This window comes from Dendroctonus ponderosae, unplaced genomic scaffold, assembly GCF_020466585.1.
Source record: "Dendroctonus ponderosae isolate FM_Combo_2020 unplaced genomic scaffold, Dpon_F_20191213v2 Dpon_F_20191213_12, whole genome shotgun sequence".
Taxonomy (NCBI): domain Eukaryota; kingdom Metazoa; phylum Arthropoda; class Insecta; order Coleoptera; family Curculionidae; genus Dendroctonus; species Dendroctonus ponderosae.
The window spans coordinates 171,022-190,260 of record NW_026017316.1 but is presented as its reverse complement, the minus strand read 5'-3'; the positions used below and the strand labels follow the sequence as shown (position 1 = coordinate 190,260).

At 37.8% G+C, this 19,239-nt stretch overlaps 1 protein-coding gene across 1 annotated transcript in view; it reads left to right on the top strand.

The window, feature by feature from the left end:
• LOC109545102 (23 kDa integral membrane protein) overlaps window positions 1-15,477 on the top strand; it is a gene marked incomplete in the record, with an annotated part of 25,130 nt that extends 9,653 nt beyond the window's left edge. The window contains 4 exon segments of the mRNA XM_048662871.1: window positions 12,841-13,014; window positions 13,076-13,162; window positions 13,225-13,419; window positions 14,090-15,477. Of these exon segments, the coding sequence (XP_048518828.1) occupies window positions 12,841-13,014; window positions 13,076-13,162; window positions 13,225-13,419; window positions 14,090-14,224 (591 nt within the window).
• Window positions 15,478-19,239: the final 3,762 nt, after the last annotated feature.

Genomic DNA, 19,239 nt, shown 5'->3' with positions numbered 1-19,239 from the left:
GCCGGTCAAAGACCGACAGCCGGCAAAATCGCCCAAATCCTGCAAAGGAACTTTGAAAAACCGCCATCTTCAGGGTTGCTTTAGGAACTTGTCGAACAGCCCACGTACAGCGGCAAACCGTTACGTGAATCGAGCGGAAAAACGGCCGAATTTTAGTGAACACTATCGGAATTCTTTTGCAGAGCGAACCGGTTTCGTTCGCATACGAATCGAATAAATCCAGGCTAATGAAATTAATAAATACCAGAAGGTTACGAAAAACCGCTCACTCGAGGCATTTAAATGGTTAATTTATTGATGTTGCCTAACCTGTAACAGGTTTTCCGGCTCGGCAAAATAAGTACGCAGTTCAGGCGGACTTTAAAAACAATCATGACATCATAAATACCACTTGTTGCTTGTTTTTAGCGTTCACGCGAGGTTTTTGACGACTTTTTGCGAATAATCGGCAAGTGGTTGCGGAATGTTCAGTTGACCTGGCCGGGGGTGGCCAAGTAGGCCTACGCATGTGCGATTTCTGATGGTCAAAACCCGACTTTCCCTTAGACCTGGGTCAAGAAAATGCGGCGTTGCCAAGTCAAATAGGCGGTTTTTGCACGCAAGGGCCCGATAACTGGCAAAGAACATTCGACGTTGCGATAACTCCCCAACTGTTTGCGATGCAACTGTCAAACATTGCACAAAATTTTTCGGAATGTCTTCAAAAATCAGGAAAATCGAAGAAGGCAACGTTGCCATTGAAGAAGGGCCCGTTTGGAAGAGGTTTTCAGTGGCCCTCTGTTAGGTTAAGGGCCAAAAATCTCCAAAAACCGCGAGGTTTTCGATGCAAATGTTCTGAATGTAAACTCTTCAAAATGCCAAGAACAATCGCACACCGTCGAAAAATGCCAAGTTGCCAACTCAACCAGTGAAGTTCTAAAAGATTTTCGGATATAAAATTGAAAATCTTTGAAGGAAAGTTTGCAATGCGATAACTCCCCAACGGGTGGACGTGCAAAATTTTCCTACTGCACCGGACTTACGGCAAATTTCCCTAGAAATCCGAAAATGTAAAACAGTGCAGTGTTGCTATTGCGCTTCAGTAGCGCACAGACACAAAAGAATGTGAACAGCCAAATAACCTCAAAACTATCAAGTTTCACTTTTGAGTTCCCCTATTAAAACATATTGGCCTTGCCATTAGCAACAACAAAACGTCAAAAGTGCGGTGTTGCTAATAAAATAGCGAAATTTTGCAAAAATCTGAGAATTTAACGTTGGACGTTTTCCGACGAAAGTTGAATATTGCGAAAGCTCCCCAACTGGTCGTTTTAGGAAAGTCACCGACTGAACAAAAATTATGTAGAATTTCCTCAGCGACTCAAAAAGGCGAAAATTGCAACGTTGTCGGAGAAAAATACCCCGTTTTTGCGATGTTTTCAGTCGAATGCTCTTCAGTGGCTAATAGAATGTAAACAACCAAATAACTTCAAAACTATCGAGTTTTTCTTTTGAGTTTTCCTATGGAAAAATATTTCTATCGCTATAGACAACAAGAAAACTTCAAAAAATACGATGTTGTTAATGCAACAGCGAAGATTTTCAAAATTTTTGACTTTGACGTTACAAGTTCTTTGATAAAAGTTTCACATTGCGAAAACTCACCAGCTGGTCGTTTGAGATGATTTTCCGACTGAACCAAAATTGTGTAGATTTTTTCTGGCTATTCAAAGAAATAAAAAATTGCAGCGTTGCCAATGCAAAACACCCCGTTTTTACGATGTTTTCAGGAGAACGCTCTTCAGCAGCTAACAGAATGTAAACAACCAAATAACTTCAAAACTATCAAGTTTTCCTTTTGAGTTTTCTTATGAAAAAAATTTTCTATCGCTATAGACAACAAGAAAACATCAAAAAAATGCGGTGTTGTTGATGCAACAGCGAAGATTTTAAAATTTTTTGCTTTAACGCTGCAAGTTCTTTGATGAAAGTTTCACATTGCGAAAACTCACCAGCTGGTCGTTTGAGATGATTTTCCGACTGAACCAAAATTGTGTAGATTTTTTCTGGCTATTCAAAAAAATAAAAAATTGCAGCGTTGCCAATGCAAAACACCCCGTTTTTACAATGTTTTCAGGAGAACGCTTTTCGGCAGCTAACAGAATGTAAACAACCAAATAACTTCAAAACTGTCAAGTTTTTCTTTTGAGWTTTCYTATYGAAAARTATTTCWATCGCTATRGAAAACAAGAAAACATTTAAAAAATGCGGTCTTGTTGATGCAACAGCGACGTTTTYCAAAATTTTTGACTTTAACGTTGCAAGTTCTTTGRTGAAAGTTGAAAATTGCGAAAACTCCCCAGCTGGTCGTCTGACATGATTTATCGACTWAACCAAAATTGTGCCGAATTTTTCTAGTTATTGAAAAAAATCAAGAATTGCAGCGTTGCCAATGCAAAACACCCCGTTTTTACGATGTTTTCAGGATAACGCTCTTCAGCAGCTAACAGAATGTAAACAACCAAATAACTTCGAAACTATCAAGTTTTTCTTTTGAGTTTTCTTATCGAAAAATATTTCAATCGCTATAGACAACAAGCAAACATCAAAAATTGCGCGGTTGCCAATGCAACAGCGTAGCTTTTCAAAATTTTTTACTTTAACGTTCCAAGTCATTTGATAAAAGTTTAACATTGCGAAAACTCCCCAGCTGGTCGTCTGACATGATTTACCGACTGAACCAAAATTGTGCAGAATTTTTCTAGTTATTGAAGAAAATCAAGAATTGCAGCGTTGCCAGTGCAAAACACCTCGGTTTTACGATGTTTTCAGGAGAACGCTCATGAGAAACTAGCAGAAACTGACTAAAACATCAAGTTTAACCATTGAAAAGTCGTTAAAATTTAGTACAAAAAAAACAAAAAATTAAAGCACGAGTGTTGCCCTATTAATAATTGCCTTTTTCCAGAATTTTCGGACAAAACATCAAAAATTGCGTTTTCAACGTTAAACAGTGCGAGAACTTCCCGATATTTCAGCTTACGAATGTCATCCACTAGACAGAAAATCTTCACAATGTCATTCTAAAGTCGAAAATGTCAAAAAAATGCCTCGTTGTCATTCAAAAACAGCAATTTGTCAGGTAATTTACAGTAGAACGCCACTAAAGCTTCAAAGTGCCATCGACAATAGCAAAACGTCAAAAAATGCGATGTTGCCAGATAAATCACGACGTTTATTCCAACTTTTCGAATTTACCGTTTGCAGTAGTTTAATGAAAGTTTACACTGTGAAAACTCCCAACGGTGCCGGTTACGAGCTTCAGTCATCGAGCAAAAACTCTTCAAAGTAACTTTCTTCTAAAATTCAAAAATGAAAAAATCAAAAATTCAACATCGCAAATAATAAAAGTCAAGGTTTCCACGATTTTTCAGCAAAACATACTGAAGTCATCTGGGATACCCAAATGCGAAAATCTGCCAATCAATCAAGTTGACTTATCAAGTCTTCTTATGGAGAGAAAAACCATGAAAATATTAAATAGAATAAAAATCAATAAAAAAATTGTCAAGTTTTAGCCAGATTTTCCGCAAATGTTCATGGAGAAATTAATAAATCCGAAACGTCCCAAGTACGCATCTTCTCATAGTCGACGTTGGGATAATTGTTTAAATTTTCCTTAGAAATTAGGAAAAAAATTAAAAGCCATGTTGCAACTCAGGACCTGTCCAAAAGAGTCTCCAAAAATAAATTTTCAAATTCCTCCAATTTTATTAAGGAATTTTCGCTACCAAAATGTTCAAACTGTTATATAAAACAAAAATTAACCTATCAAGTACAGTGTTGCCAGTCCAAATATAAGACTTTCTGCATTACTGATTACTTATTGTAAACTCGGCATTTCGAAAACTCCCAACTGTTCACGTTGCAACGACGTTTTCAACAAATGTCAAAATCTGCAACGTTGCCACTGAAGTCAAATTTTTAGGGCGTTTTCTGCAAAATTACTTTAAAACATCGTCAAAATATTCACACAGCAAAAAGTGCAAACAAACCAGGAATTGACCGAAAAAAGGCAAGGTTGCCTTTAAAAATTTACAATTTTTCCCCACTCTACCACAGTGAAATACAATACATTCACTTAACGTTGAACGTCGCTAAAACTCCCCAACAGTAACGCAAAAAATCAAACAATTTGGCAAAGAACGTCAAAATTCTGAAAAAAAAATTGGAAGATTTTGACAGATGCAACGTTGCCATTGAGAAAAGTACAAATTTTGCGGTGCAATGGCGATATTCGGTTCCTGTCTTCGAAAGAGCGACTCTTTTATAAACGTCATACGTCGTCCATTTTCAGTCGCACAAAAATTGTCTGAAAACATCAAATTAGTAGAGAAAAATTTCCATTAAAATGAGCCCTAGTGATCAAAAATCCGACGGAAACTAGACGAGAATGGAGTGAATTAGTTGGAATGTTCAACTTCTTCCAGACCGTCGGATTGTTGAATCCCACCCATTACTTATAAATTTCGTTAAATATCAGGAAATGTCTAACAGTGCAACGTTGCTATCAATGCATGATTCTAATGAAAAGTCGCAAAACCTGAAAAAACTGCCATGTTGCCAGTTGGCACAGCGATATTTCTGGACTTTTAGGTTTAGGTTACAAAAACTTTTTAACTGTTTATTTTATGAACTTTGATCGTCGACTAAAACATGGTCTGAATTTCCCTTGTCATCCAACTATATCAAACAGTGCAATGTTGCCATTGATTGAAAAATCCCCGATTTTCTGGACTTTACGAATAACCAGCAGCAAGTTTGCACTCAGAAACCTCCCAAAATGTCTACTTCACAAACATGTTCAAAAAAGCGGAGTTGCCGATTAAAATAATGACATTTTTGGCATTTTCCCAAGAAAGCACTTGCTGAGAAATGAACTTCCCAACTGTTCAAATTACAAACAATGCAACGTTGCCATCGCGAAGTAAAAGTTTTTGGGAATTTGTAGCTAAACGGTTTCCAGAAGTGGTGCAAAATCTTTAAATAAACCGGAATTTATCGGAAAACGCCATGTTGCCGATGCAAAAACAAGGACTTTCTCGGAATTTACCGACGTCAATGTGAAATGCCCACTTAATACCTTTTAATGTGCTAAAAGCTTTTAGGCGCGATGCTAAAACTCCACGAGTCAAAGCAGGAGATGTTTGAGTGTCATAAAAAATAAAAAAATTTCCAACAATGCAATGTTGCCACAGAAAAAAGTGAACGATTCGTTTAAAATTGCAAAATTCGCCATTTTCGTTAAAATCTAAAAGGGCGGCTCTTTTATAACCAACCGCAACTCCTGAATTATTGATCGCATAAAAATTTTCCTGAAACACAAAATAACCGGCGTTAAATTTCCATGAAAAGGAGCTGTTAATGTCGAAGATCGATCGCGAATTAAGCGAAAACTGAGCAAATTTGCGCCCAAATTCGACCGTTTAGTCTCCCGAAAAATTGCGCCTGTATAAACAGTCACAGCTGCCTCATTTTAAATCTTACGAAAATCAAGATTGGAAGGAAAACAACCGCCTTTGAGTGGACTGTCAGAAAAGCTTTGGCGAAGAAAAATATGTCGAGAAATGAGTGAGCAACGAGTGCAACCGTGGCAACATGCAGAGGTTCTTGACTACTTAAGGGCGGCGTTCTTATAAACCTTTACAGCTCCTGTACTTTGGCTCCGATCTAAATTCTGTTAACAGATCTGAATAGACCATATAATCAGGTAGAGTCAAGATTAGAAAGTGGCGTCTCAAAAACCTTTTGATAAAGAAAATACATCCAGAAATGAGCGAGAAATAAGGCAACCAGTTATACAAATGCTTCCGGCTCCTTAAGGGCGGTGTTTTTATAAATCTTCATAGCGTCGAAAGCAGTTTGGAATTGAGCCGACAGAAAATAGTGAAATTAGAATTAGAAAATTGCCTTCTAGAAACACCTTTGAGGATGAAACTCCTTCCATAATCGAACCAGTTAGAAGCGAAAATGTGTCCTGAAGGGCGGCGCTTTTATAAACCTTTAGAGCTCTCTAAATGAGGAAATTTAATGCAAAAATAAGCGACCAAAAAATGAAATAGTGGGCACATGCAGATAATTCCTTGCCCTTAAGGGCGGCGTTCTTATAAACCTTTACAGCTCCTCTACTTTGGCTCCGATCCAAATTTTGTTAAAAGATCTGAATAGCCGATATAATCAGGTAGAAAATAGCAAAGTCAAGATGAGAAAGTGGCGTCTCAAAAACCCTTTGATAAAGAAAATACATCCAAAAATAAACGAGCCATAAGGCAAACAGTAATTCAAATGCTTCCGGCTTCTTAAGGGCACCGCTTTTATAAATGTTTACAGTTTCGAAAGCAGATTGGAATGAAGGCGACAAAAAATAGTGAATTTAAAATTAGAAAATTGCCTTTCAAAAAACCTTTGAGGAAGAAAATCCTTCCTGAATCAAACCAGTGAAAAGTGAAAATTTGTCCTGAAGGGCGGCGCTTTTATACACTTTTAGAGCTGTCTAAGTGAGGAAATTTAATGCAAAAATAAGCGACCAATAAATGAAATAGTGGGCACATGCAGATGCTTGTCCCTAAGGGCGGCGTTCTTATAAACCTTTACAGCTCCTCTTCTTTGGATTTGATCTAAACTCTGTTGGCAGATCTGAATAGACGATTCAATCAGGTAGAAAGTAGCAAAGTAAAGATGAGAAAGTGGCGCCTCAAAAACCTTTTGAGAAAGAAAATACATCAAAAAATGAGCGAGCCGTAAGGCAAACAATAATGTAAATGCTTGCGGCTCCTTAAGGGTGGCGCTTTTATAAATCTTTACAGCGTCGAAAGCAGATTGGAATGAAGCCAACAGGAAATAGGGAAATTAAAAAATTGCCTTTCAAAAAAACATTTGAGGAACAAAGTCCTTCCAGAATCCAACGAGTTAAAAGCGAAAATGTGTCCTGAAGGGCGGCGCTTTTATACACCTTTAGAGCGTTCTAAGTGAAGAAATTTAATGCAAAAATAAGCCACCAATAAAAGAAATAGTGGGCACATGCAGATGCCTACTTGCCCCTAAGGGCGGCGTTCTTATAAAACTTTACAGCTCCTCTACCATGGCTCCTATCTAAATTCTGTTAACAGATCTGAATAGACGATATAATCAGGTAGATAATAGCAAAGTCGAGATGAGAAAGTGGCTTCTCAAAAACCCTTTGAGAAAGGAAATTCAGCTAAAAATGAGCGAGCAATTGAGCAAACAGTTATACAAATGCTTCCGGCTCTTTAAGGGCGGCGCTTTTGTAAATCTTCACAGCGTCGAAAGCAGATTGGAAGGGAGCCGACAGGAAATAGTGAAATTAAAATTAGAAAATTGCCTTTCAAAAAAACCTTTGAGGATGAAAATCCCTCCAGAATCCAATGAGTTAAAAGTGCAAATGTCTTCTGAAAGGCGGCGCTTTTATAAACCTTTAGAGCTCTCTAAGTGAGGAAATTTAATGCAAAAATAAGCGAACAATAAATTAATAGTGATCTAGATAGCTTATAAATAAAGCTAGATAGCTTATAAATTCTTAAATTGGAATTGAAAGGGAGCCGACAGGGAATAGTGAAATTAAAATTAGAAAATTGCCTTTCAAAAAAACCTTTGAGGATAAAAATCCTTCCAGAATCCAATGAGTTAAAAGTGCAAATGTCTTCTGAAAGGCGGCGCTTTTATAAACCTTTAGAGCTCTCTAAGTGAGGAAATTTAATGCAAAAATAAGCGAACAATAAATTAAATAGTGAGCTAGATAGCTTATAATAAAGCTAGATAGCTTCTAGATGCTTCCTTGCCCCTAAGGGCGGCGTTCTTATGAACCTTTACAGCTCCTCTACTTTGGCTCCGATCTAAATTCTGTTAACAGATCTGAATAGACAATATAATCAGGTAGAAAATAGCAAAGTCAAGATGAGAAAGTCGCTTCTCAAAAACCCTTTGAGAAAGAAAATACATCCAAAAATGAGCGAGCCGTAAGGCAAACAGTAATGCAAATGCTTGCGGCTCCTTAAGGGCGGCGCTGTTATAAATCTGCACAGCGTCGAAAGCAGATTGGAATAAAGCGGACAGGAAATAGGGAAAATAAAATTAGAAAATTGCCTTCCGGAAAAACCTTTGAGGGAGAAAATCCTTCCAGAATCCAACGAGTTAAAAGCGCAAATGTCTCCTAAAGGGCGGCGCTTTTATAAACCTTCACAGCTCCTCAAGTAAGAGTGCGATTTTAAATCTGAAAACAGATATAAATAGACAGTAGAATCAGGCAAGAAATAGTGAGGTCAGAATGAGGCAAAGCCTAGAGAAGCGATGACAAACCGAAACAACACCTACACAAATACTTCAACGAAGCCCATCAATTAATTAAACCGTTTTCATTGGTACGTGACTCACATTATTCAGCTGACTCACTTCAATCTTCATTAGAATTCTTCAGCCGCCTGTCAATACCGTAACTGGTTAAATTAGCTGAAGGAACAGGTGGAAAATGTGGTTCAAGAGTCCTGGTGAACCAGAAGGAACTCATGCTGAAGAAACAAGCCACTTGGCGCAAAATTCCTGTTTAAAGCACGTAACTCGGACGTTAAGTACAATGGTAATTTTAATAGAAAATCAACAAAACAGTTCCGCATAATTTCGTAAGAAAAACGGCGAGAAAAACTGCATCTATAAGCACAAAATCTGGTCGGCAAGCGGGTCAAAGCCGTAAAAGTGTACAGGCATGCGGTTTTCAAGGCCAAGAACCGATTGCATGATTGGAATTAATTGGTTTTGGGTGGAAAAACACTGAAGGTTTTTCAACAATTGAATAGAAATGCGCGATTATGATCTGTCGATAAATTTCCGTAGAAAAATCCCTTGCATTCGCCACTCTGCACTGGCATCTATGTTTAGACGTTGGCAAATTGCTTCAACACGATTCAGCTTTCAGGATTTTCATTAATTAATCAATTAGGGCTCTTAATTGATTAATTACGGCGGGCACTGAAAGGCTGGGCTTTAATTAGGTGATCCCATTAATTAATTAGTTAATTAATTTAGCGTTGTTGAACCATTTCAAATGCAAACTTTCTGAGTGGCTTCGAGCCGCAAAAAAAAGGAAACTAAAAAAAAAGTAATATAAACTTTTAATGCGCATTGAGCCCCTCTATCCAATGACGTACTCGGTTTTTCTCTACTAGTTTTAGTTTCCGAGATTTTTGGGATCAAAAACGTCCCAATTTCCAGCGAAATTCGCAGAATTTGTCGCTAAATACTTTTATCACTGAAAAGCTTCTTTATGGCGAACAAAATTAAATGAGAAAATCAATCATAATCGCAAAGAAACTAACCCAATAACAAAATTAAAGTCCTGTTCCATCAATATGTACATATAATAACCCAATGGACATTCAAAAAGCCTTTCAAAATGCAAAAACAGACCTGTTTACGTTGAATGGCCGTTAAAAGTACGTTCAAGCTCGCATTAACGTATGTTCCAAAGGCGTTACCAGATTTGACCGCAACTAAAGTCCAAATTCTTGGTCAAATCGAGATCGAAAAATCACGTACTTTTAACGTAATGAAACGTCCTTTTAACGTCCTATTAAAGTAAAACACTATACAAAAATTTTAAAGTCCTCAATTTTAAAGTAGAAATAAACAATGTTGTTTATAATAAATTTTCAAGCTTTGGAAGACTTTTCCCTTTGGCAATGCTGCCAAATATACCTGCTCTTTAATGCAGAAAAATGTCTCAAGTAGACGCACTTCGAGTCGAGCTTAGCAAGCTTGGACGCCAAATACCAAAAAACGGTTTTCAAACGCATTTCCAATGTTGCCAAGTTGTCAAATAATTACTATAAAGAGCACCGTTTTTCGACGATCTAAAACTTATCAACGTTTCTTGCTACATTTTTTCAGGATTTTCAATATTAAGGGCTCATTTTAAAGGAAATTTCATGCTTTTCATTTACGCTTTTAAGATGATTTTCATATGTTTGAAAATTGATGAGCTGTGACTGTTTATAAAAGGGCCGCCCTTTCAAACACTTATGAAAACGCGCAATTGCACTGCGAAAAATTGCAAAAGTGGTCCTTTTCCATCGTTATGGCAACGTTGTATTTTTCAAAAATCTCTGACTTTTAAAGACATTTGCTTAATTCGATGGCAAATACGTTGATTTGCGGTGAAACCACTAAATCGAGTTGGATAAGCAACATACTTTTTACATCATGAATTGTCCTTTTAACGTTCTGTTTAGGTAAAACAGTTTAAAAAAAGATAAAAATTCCTCCATTAAAGTCCAAATAAAGAGTAATTATTTTTTTCTACTCAATTTTCTCTAAAACCAAGCGACGTGGTACGTCACGTCTAAAGTACGTTCTAAGGACGTTAAGAAATTTGACCGCAATGTCCAATTTCTTTGTGAAATCGAGATGGAAAACCAGGTGCTTTTAACGTTCTTTTAAGGTAAAACAATTTTTTAAAAATTTTGAAAATCTTCAATTTTAGAGTAAAGATAAACAATCAGTAATTTTTTCTGCTCAATCTACAATTACTCTAAAATCAATGACAATTACATTCGGAAAACGCACTTTCCGATCAATTTTTGGCGCTGCGCACATTTTATGAAGAGCAACATTTTCCACTAGAAAGCTTCCTTTGGCCTAAAAAATTAAATGTTGAAAACATGTAAAATCGCAAAGAAACTAACTCAATAAAATCCATTTTTTGAAAACTTTTCAAACAAAAGTTCTGTTCGATAAATACATTCATTTAGTTACCCAATAAACATTCAAAAAACGTTTCAAGCTGTAAAAGCAGGCGTGTTTTTGTCGAATAGACGTTAAAAGTACGTTCAAGCTCTCCTCAAAGTCCGTTCAAAAGACGTTACGAAAGCTGACCGCAATTAGAGTCCAGTTTCCAGGTCAAATCGAGATCGAAAAGCCACGTACTTATAACGTCATGAAACGTACTTTTAACGTCCTATTAAGGTAAAACACTATCAAAAATTTTGACAGTCCTCAGTTTTAAAGGCAAGCAAAACAAAGTTACTCATAGTGAAGTTTCAAGGATTGGAAGACTTTCCCCTTGACAATGTTGCCAAATATACATGCTCTTTAATGCTAAGAAATGTCTCAAGCAGACGCAATTCCAGTCGAGCTTGGCAAGCTTAAAAGCCTAAAAAAATGTTTGACAAACTCCCTTCAAATGTTGCCAAATTGTCAAGTAATTACTATAAAGAGCAACGTTTTTCGACAATCTAAAACTTTTCAACGTTGCCGCTAATTCGCTCATTTTTTGCTGAATTTTTTCAGGATTTTCAATATTAAGGGCTCGTTTTAAAGGAATTTTTATGCTTTTTATTTCCTCATTTAACATAATTTTGGTGCGCTTGAAAATTGAGGAGCTGTGACTGTTTATAAAAGGGCCAGGATCCTTTTTCCAACGTTCCGGCAACGCTGAATTTTTCAAAAATCCCTGACTTTTGAAGAAATCTTCTTAATTCGATGGCAAATACTGTGATTTGCGGTGAAACCTCTAGAGAGTTTTAGCGTTGTTGAACATTTACCGAAGGTTTTGAATTGAAACTCAATAAAAACTGTTTTTTGAAAAATTTTCAAACAAAACTTCTGATCGATTAATATATTACTTTAATAAACCAGTAAATATTCAAAAATCAATCAAGCTGTAAAAACACGTGTATTTACGTTGAACCGACTTTAAAAATACGTTCAAGCTCTCCTCAAAGTACGTTCAAAAGACGTTACGAGATTTCACAGCAATAAAAGTCCAATTTCTTGGTTAAATCGAGCTGAATAAGCGACGTACTTTTTACATCATGAAGCGTTCTTTTAACGTTCTATTCATTCTAACGTTCTATTTAGGTAAAACAATTTAAAAAAAAAATTTCAATTCCTCTATTTTAGGCTACTAATAAACAGTAATTAATTTTTACTAAAACCACACGACGTCGTACGTCACGTGGAAAGTACGTTCTAAGGACCTTAAGAGATTTGACGCAATTAACGTCCTCAAAATTTTACTTTACTCTAAAATCCTCAATTTTAGAGTAAAGGTAATTTTTTCAGTCAATAATTTTTTCTGCTTAATCTACAATTACTCTAAAATCAATGGACAATTACATTCGGAAAACGCACTTCCCGATTAATTTTTGGCGCTACGCACATTTTATGAAGAGCAACTTTTTTCACCAGAAAGCTTTCTTTGGGCGAAAAAAATAAAATGTTGAAAACAAGTAAAATCGCAAAGAAACTAACTCAATAGAAGCTCTTTTTTGAAAACTTTTCAAACAGAAGTTCTGTGCGATCACCATATTAATTTATTAACCCAATAAACGTTTCAAGCTGTAAAAACAGGCGTGTTTACCTTGAGTAGACGTGAAAAGTACGTTCAAGCTCTCCGCAAAGTACGTCCTAAAGACCTTGCGAGATTTGACCGCAATCAAAATCCAATTTCTTGGTTAAATCGAAGCAGAAATGCGACGTACTTTTCACATGGGAAAACGTCCTTTTAACGTTCTATTAAGGCAAAGGACTTACAATAATGAAAAATTGGCCAATTTCAGGATGAAGATAAACAAAGTAAGTTAAAGGGATGTTTCAAGCAATGAAAAATGTTTCCCCCCAACAATGTTGCCAAATTTAATGCTGTGGAATGTCTCAAGTAGCCGCAATTTCTGACTAGCGTAGCAAACTTGGCAGCCAAAAATCGAAAAAACTTTTCCAAGCACATTTGCATTGTTGCCAAGTTGTCAAATAATCATTGGATTAGTGTTAACGGTTGTTTTGCTGTTTCAGTTTGCCGGCCTTCTATTGGCTGTTTTCATCATGGAACTGACCGTCGGAATCTGCGCAGCAGTTTTCAAAACCGACTACAAGGTGGCGTTCAAAGAGTCGCTGTCAGAATCGCTTAGACACGTGCTGTCAAGCGGCAAAGACCGCAGCAACTACTACGACGTGGCACGGGACAGGGTAAGCTAATCAACGTCAAATTGTGACAGTTCGCCTAATGTCAGTGGTGGTGTCATTTTAGACTACGGGCGGCGCAGGTCAATACGGAACCGCTTACGATGCGATCGATGGCCGCGACAAGAACTACTGGGACGTGCTGCAACGTCAAGTAAGTGTCAAACGATGTTTTTGACATATGACGTTTGTAATGACAATTTTCTTTTTTGACAGTTTAAATGCTGCGGTGTTGACGGCCCGAAGGACTGGCCCGACAACATTCGCCCGATTTCCTGCTGTTTGGATAAATTCTGCTGGGGCGACACCGCCGTCTACCATCAAGTGGGCTGCTACGACACTTTGGTCGAAAAGATCCACATGTCAACCAGTATTCTCGTCTATGTGGGCATCGGGATCGCATTTGTTGAGGTTAGTCTGTCAGCTGTCACTGAATGTCATCTCATCTCATCGGTCATAAGTTCACGCTTGCAAAGCTTTTAGGGGTTAGGTTGAGTGTTGTTCACATCCACTGATTGCATTTGCGCTGCGCCTGATGATTTCCACCGCAAAAAATCGAAACGTTTTTTGTGCTTGGAAAATTGATGGCCAGCAAGTGTCTAAGTGGACGTCAGCACTCAATGCAATGTTGCCGCTCTCATTATGTTCATGCTTTCGCTTTGACTTTGTGCTCACATAAGAAGTGGAAAGACACGAAAATACTAGCGGGTTTTTCAACAGCTTGGGACGAAGACACGGCAACGTTGCCCGACCATTGGTGGAGGTGTTGCCGACTAATCACCAAAAAAAAAAAACACATTTACTGACAGAATTTGGTCATTTTCAGGTTCTGGGGATATTCTTAACATGTTGGTTAGCCGGCCTGGTTAAAGAAGACTAAGTCTCTTTTGTGTGTTTGACCTAGTTTTTAAGTATGTGTTGTGTGTGTCAGTTGGCGCAGTGCAACGTTGCCGGTTGGCTGATTTTTCCCCCCATTTCCTTCGCTGTCATTATTTTGGTAGCGGCCCAGAAAAGCGTTGCACTCCTACATAAACTTGCATTGAAGTGGCACCGTTTTGCATAAAAGCTCTATTTTTTCCAGATTCTAGGGATATTTTTAACGTGTTGGCTGGCCAATGCGATCGAAAGCGACGATGACGAAATCATCAAAATACACAACGGCCATCACGAGCATCGCGAGCGCTCCGACACGCACAGTTCGGAGACGCCGATCTGAGCGACTTTCCATTGAAACGCGCCTGTAGAACGTGTGCGCACTCTGCGCGAACATCGCAAGCGCACACTGCGCAATGTTCGCGCACAGTACGGCACATCCACACACACACACACACACAACATGCGTGCTGTTTATCTGGGATGTTAGTGTCAATGTCAATGTCAATGTCATTGTAATGTGTGACGTGTTTCGGTGCAAAACCAGTACAAAACCTGTTTCTTTTCCAGATTATAGGGATTTTTATAACGTGTTGGTTGGCCAACGCGATTCGAAACGATGACGACGAGATCGTCAAAATACACAACGGCCACCATTTGCACACGCACTCCGAAACCTAAAAGGTAAATTTGCACTGACAGTCCCCGCAAAATGGCGTCCGTTTTGACGTTTCCTGTCATACTTGGCTGTCATACTAGTCAAATCCGTTGCCCCATAACCCCACTTTCAGCAGACAGTGGGTTTATTTGGCAACCTGGCTCGTTTTGTGGGCTGTTTTCCCTCTTTTCTCCAGCTCCCGAATCCCAAAAAACAAATACAAGTTAGCACTGTAGGAAATTAGTATTAGAGGGGGATTTTTCTGGAAAAAATTGTTTTTTTTTGGGAAAATCCTTGCGATTCCATCCAAGAACCAAAATGTTGTTCACTTACTGATCATTAAAGCCCTGAAGACGCGCGTGCTTCAGAATGTGACTTAATAGTATTGAGTGAAACTGTCCAAATGGTACCAATGTTGCCACGCTTCGCGCAAAGTAGGCAATAGATATATATAAATATGTTTTTTGAAATTTTGCCCAGTCCAGACTTACCGCTCTAGCGGTAAGTCCACGCAAGTTACCGCCGGTTGATTTTTTATATTTTTTTCTAGTTTTAGGGTTTTAATTGTCGATTAATATTTTTTATAACGTCGTCTTACCGATAGTGTATTCGCATTTAGACTAATTAGTTGGTTAATTAAATGTAGTTATACCTAATTAATTAATCGATTCAATTGCTGTAATTAATTAGACGTAATTAATTAAGAGTAATTAATTGGTTAATTAACTGTAATTAGCCGTAAGAAAAATACGTATTTTTATTATTTTATTCGGTGATGATTTTTGTACAAATTACGTTAAATGATTATATGACCACAACATATGAAGCAATAGAGGAAATGTGTAATTTTCAGATATTTATTGTCGCTTTTCTACTAGATTTAAGACATCTAAGTGTTCTGTAAATAAAGGAAATAATAAAGACTCATTATCTGTTTGTTTTCGGTTTTTAATTCATGACAACAGCGCCAGAGTTCAATAGGCACTGTTGCCGAACTTCCAAAGAAAGCGGGTGAGGCTAGGATGCAAAGTGACGGTTTAAAACTTTAAATCAAATTTTTAATTTAATTTAAAAGCAAAAGAGCAAAAAAGCTCCTTAAAACAGGTTTTTTTCTGTGAAAGATTAATGGCTTATAAATATATAACCTTTAAAACGCTACAAGCAAAGACATACTTTATAGCCGACCGGCAAGATTCAAAAATTCCTAACTCATCAACGAATAGAAATTTTGAAAAAATACTAGAAACCATTTTGAACGCGCTTTTCAAAAGCCTACTTTTCTTCTTGAAGGTTAATCAGAAATTCCTAACCTGTAAAACGCTAGAAAGAAAAATATCTCAACTAGCCGAGCGTCAAAACCGTCAAAAACTTATAACTCGTAAACCGCTGGAAATTTCAAGGAAGTTCTCAGAACCATTTCGAAGAAGCGTCTCAAACACTTTCTTTTCCTCTTGAACCAAAATCAAAAATTCCTAACCTCTAAAACGCTCCATGCAAAAATAGCCGTTATTACCGAGCGTCAAAAGATTCAAAAATTCCTAACTCATAAACGAATAGAAATTTCGAAAAAGTCCTAGGAACCATTTTGAACGAGCTTCTCAAAAGCCTTATTTTCTTCTTGAAGGTTAAGCATAAATTATTAACCTGTAAAACGCTAAAAAGAAAAATATCCCAACTAGCCGAGCGTCAAAAGCGTCAAAAATTCATAACTCGTAAACCGCTGGAAATTTCAAGGAAGTTCTCAGAACCATTTCGAAGAAGCGTCTCAAACACGTTCGTTCCCTCTTGAACCAAAATCAAAAATTCCTAACCTCTAAAACGCTCCATGCAAAAATAGCCGTTATTACCGAGCGTCAAAAGATTCAAAAATTCCTAACTCATCAACGAATAGAAATTTCGAGAAAATACTAGGAACCATTTTGAACGAGCTTCTCAAAAGCCTTATTTTCTTCTTGAAGGTTAAGCAGAAATTCCTAGCCTGTAAAACGCTAGAAAGAAAAATATTCCAACTAGCCGAGCGTCAAAAGCGTCAAAATCTTATAACTCGTAAACCGCTGGAAATTCCCAGAAATTTTTCAGAACCATTTCGAAGAAGCGTCTCAAACACTTTCTTTCCCCCTTGAACCAAAATCAAAAATTCCTAACCTCTAAAACGCTACATGCAAAAATAGCCGTTATTACCGAGCGTCAAAAGATTCAAAAATTCCTAACTCATCAACGAATAGAAATTTCGAAAAAATACTAGGAACCATTTTGAATGCGCTTTTCAAAAGCCTACTTTTCTTCTTGAAGGTTAAGCAGAAATTCCTAACCTGTAAAACGCTAGAAAAAAAATTATCCCAACTAGCCGAGCGTCAAAAGCGTCAAAAATTCATAACTCGTAAACCGCTGGAAATTTCCAGAAAATTCTCAGTACCATTTCGAAGAAGCGTCTCAAACACGTTCGTTCCCTCTTGAACCAAAAACAAAAATTCCTAACCTCCAATACGCTACATGCAAAAATAGCCGTTATTACTGAGCGTGAAAAGATTCTAAAATTCATAACTCATAAACGAAGAGAAATTTCAAAAAAATCCTTGGATCCATTTTGAACGAGCTTTTTAAAAGCCTCATTTTCTTCTTGAAGGTTAAGCAGAAATTCCTAACCTGTAAAACGCTAGAAAGAAAAATTTACCAACTGGCCGAGCGTCAAAGGCGTTAAAAACTCATAACTCGTAAACGGCTGGAAATTTCCCGAAAGTTCTGAGAGCCATTTCGAAGAAGCGTCTCAAACACGTTCTTTCCCTCTTGAACCAAAATCAAAAATTTCTAACCTCTAAAACGCTACATGCAAAAATAGTCGTTATTGCCGAGCGTAAAAAGATTCAAAAATTCATAACTCATAAACGCATAGAAATTTTGAAACATTTGAGGAGACATTTTGAAACGAGAAAAACGTTTCGAGACTCAGCCATCATCAGGCCAGTTTTAACAGTTTTTCACACTAGTGTTTGTTTGGTTTTCCTGCGGACTTTTGTAGGCCGGAGTTTAGCTAAGCGTTTCTACGCAAGTTGCAGAACGAGCACGACAATTTTGGCGGCATTCAATATGGCAAAGTTCAAAATAAAAATGTAGAAAGTTTCGATTTTCAGTCATCCTCAGAAAGTTTACACCCATTTTTCGAAATCGTGTCCGGTTTTCGTGTGTGTTTTTGCAGGCCGGAGTTTGACATTTTTTAATTAATTTACTGACTAACGAAAAGTGGATTTTGTAAGCATTTTATAGAGGACAGTCCGCACAATAAGTGGACAACGTTTCGATTTTCAATCATCCTCACGCAATTTTCAATAATTTTTCAAGCGGGTGTCTGTTTGACTGGGAAACTTAACAGAAACTTCGACAGAAAAAAGGAAGTTCGGTTGCAAGTTGATTGAAATCAAATTCTTTGGGCATTTAGAGTAGGGTTTTGTTGTCAAACTCACGAAGTTTCCCCATTTCAGCTGCTATAGCTTGGGAGTTGTGAAGTTTCCAACTCAACTGGCACAAAACGCTGCGACTCACACTCGGGCCTTTCCGAGTTAGTTCAAAGTCCTTCTTTTCAACGGATTCAAATGAAACTCCGCAGGAGTTCAAAGTAGAGCTTTGGTAATCAGGATCCAAAGTTTCAACTTCCCATAAAAAAGGGTTTGGAAGTTGTGGGCCTTTGAAAAGCAGTGACTCATATACGCGGTTTTCCAGCCGGAAGTTTCAGAAAAATGTTGAGGGTTTGTTTGGCCCGAAAATTCCACAGATACTTTTTGGAAGTTAAGGGCGAAACTCCGTTGGCAGCGGTGCAAATTTTTAAAATTCTACATTTGTAGCGTTGGGAGTTGCGAATTTTTAAACCCAACAAGCGCAACTGCATTGTTTTCCACTGTGAGATTTGGGAATTATTTTAGAACCCTTCCAGGGCATAAATTTCAATGAAACTTCCCAGGAGTTCGAAGCGAGGCCCAGTGGGGAAACTGGCAAAGTTTCCGGGGTCGATAAAAATTATCTTGGGAGTTGCCGATCTTTGAAAGACAGTGACTCAAATAGTTGGCTTTCATGGGTGAAGTTTCAAAAGCATTTTGCAAGCTTGTTTGCCAGGCGATCCAAATGAAATTCCTTACAAGTTTAGAGTCGCGTTTTGCCGCGACACTAGCGAAGTTTCAACTTCCCATAGAAAAGGGTTTGCAAGTTGTGGGCCTTTGAATAGCAGTGACTCACATACGCGGTTTTCCAGCCGGAAGTTTCAGAAAAATGTTGAGAGTTTGTTTGGCAGGAAAATTCCACAGATACTTTTTGGAAGTTGAGGGCGAAACTCCGTTGGCAGCGGTGCAAATTTTTAAAATTCTACAGTCGTGGTGTTGGGAATTGCGAATTTTTAAACCCAACAAGCGCAAATTGCATTGTTTTCCACTGTGAGATTTGGGAATTATTTTAGAACCCTTCCAGGGCATAAATTTCAATGAAACTTCCCAGCAGTTCGAAGCGAGGCCCAGTGGGGAAACTGGCAAAGTTTCCGGGGTCGATAAAAATTATCTTGGGAGTTGCCGATGTTTGAAGGACAGTGACTCAAACAGTTGGCTTTCATGGGTGAAGTTTCAAAAGCATTTTGCAAGCTTGTTTGCCAGGCGCTTCAAATGAAATTCCTTGCCAGTTTTGAGTGGAGCTTTGGGGCCAAACTGGCAAAGTTTCCT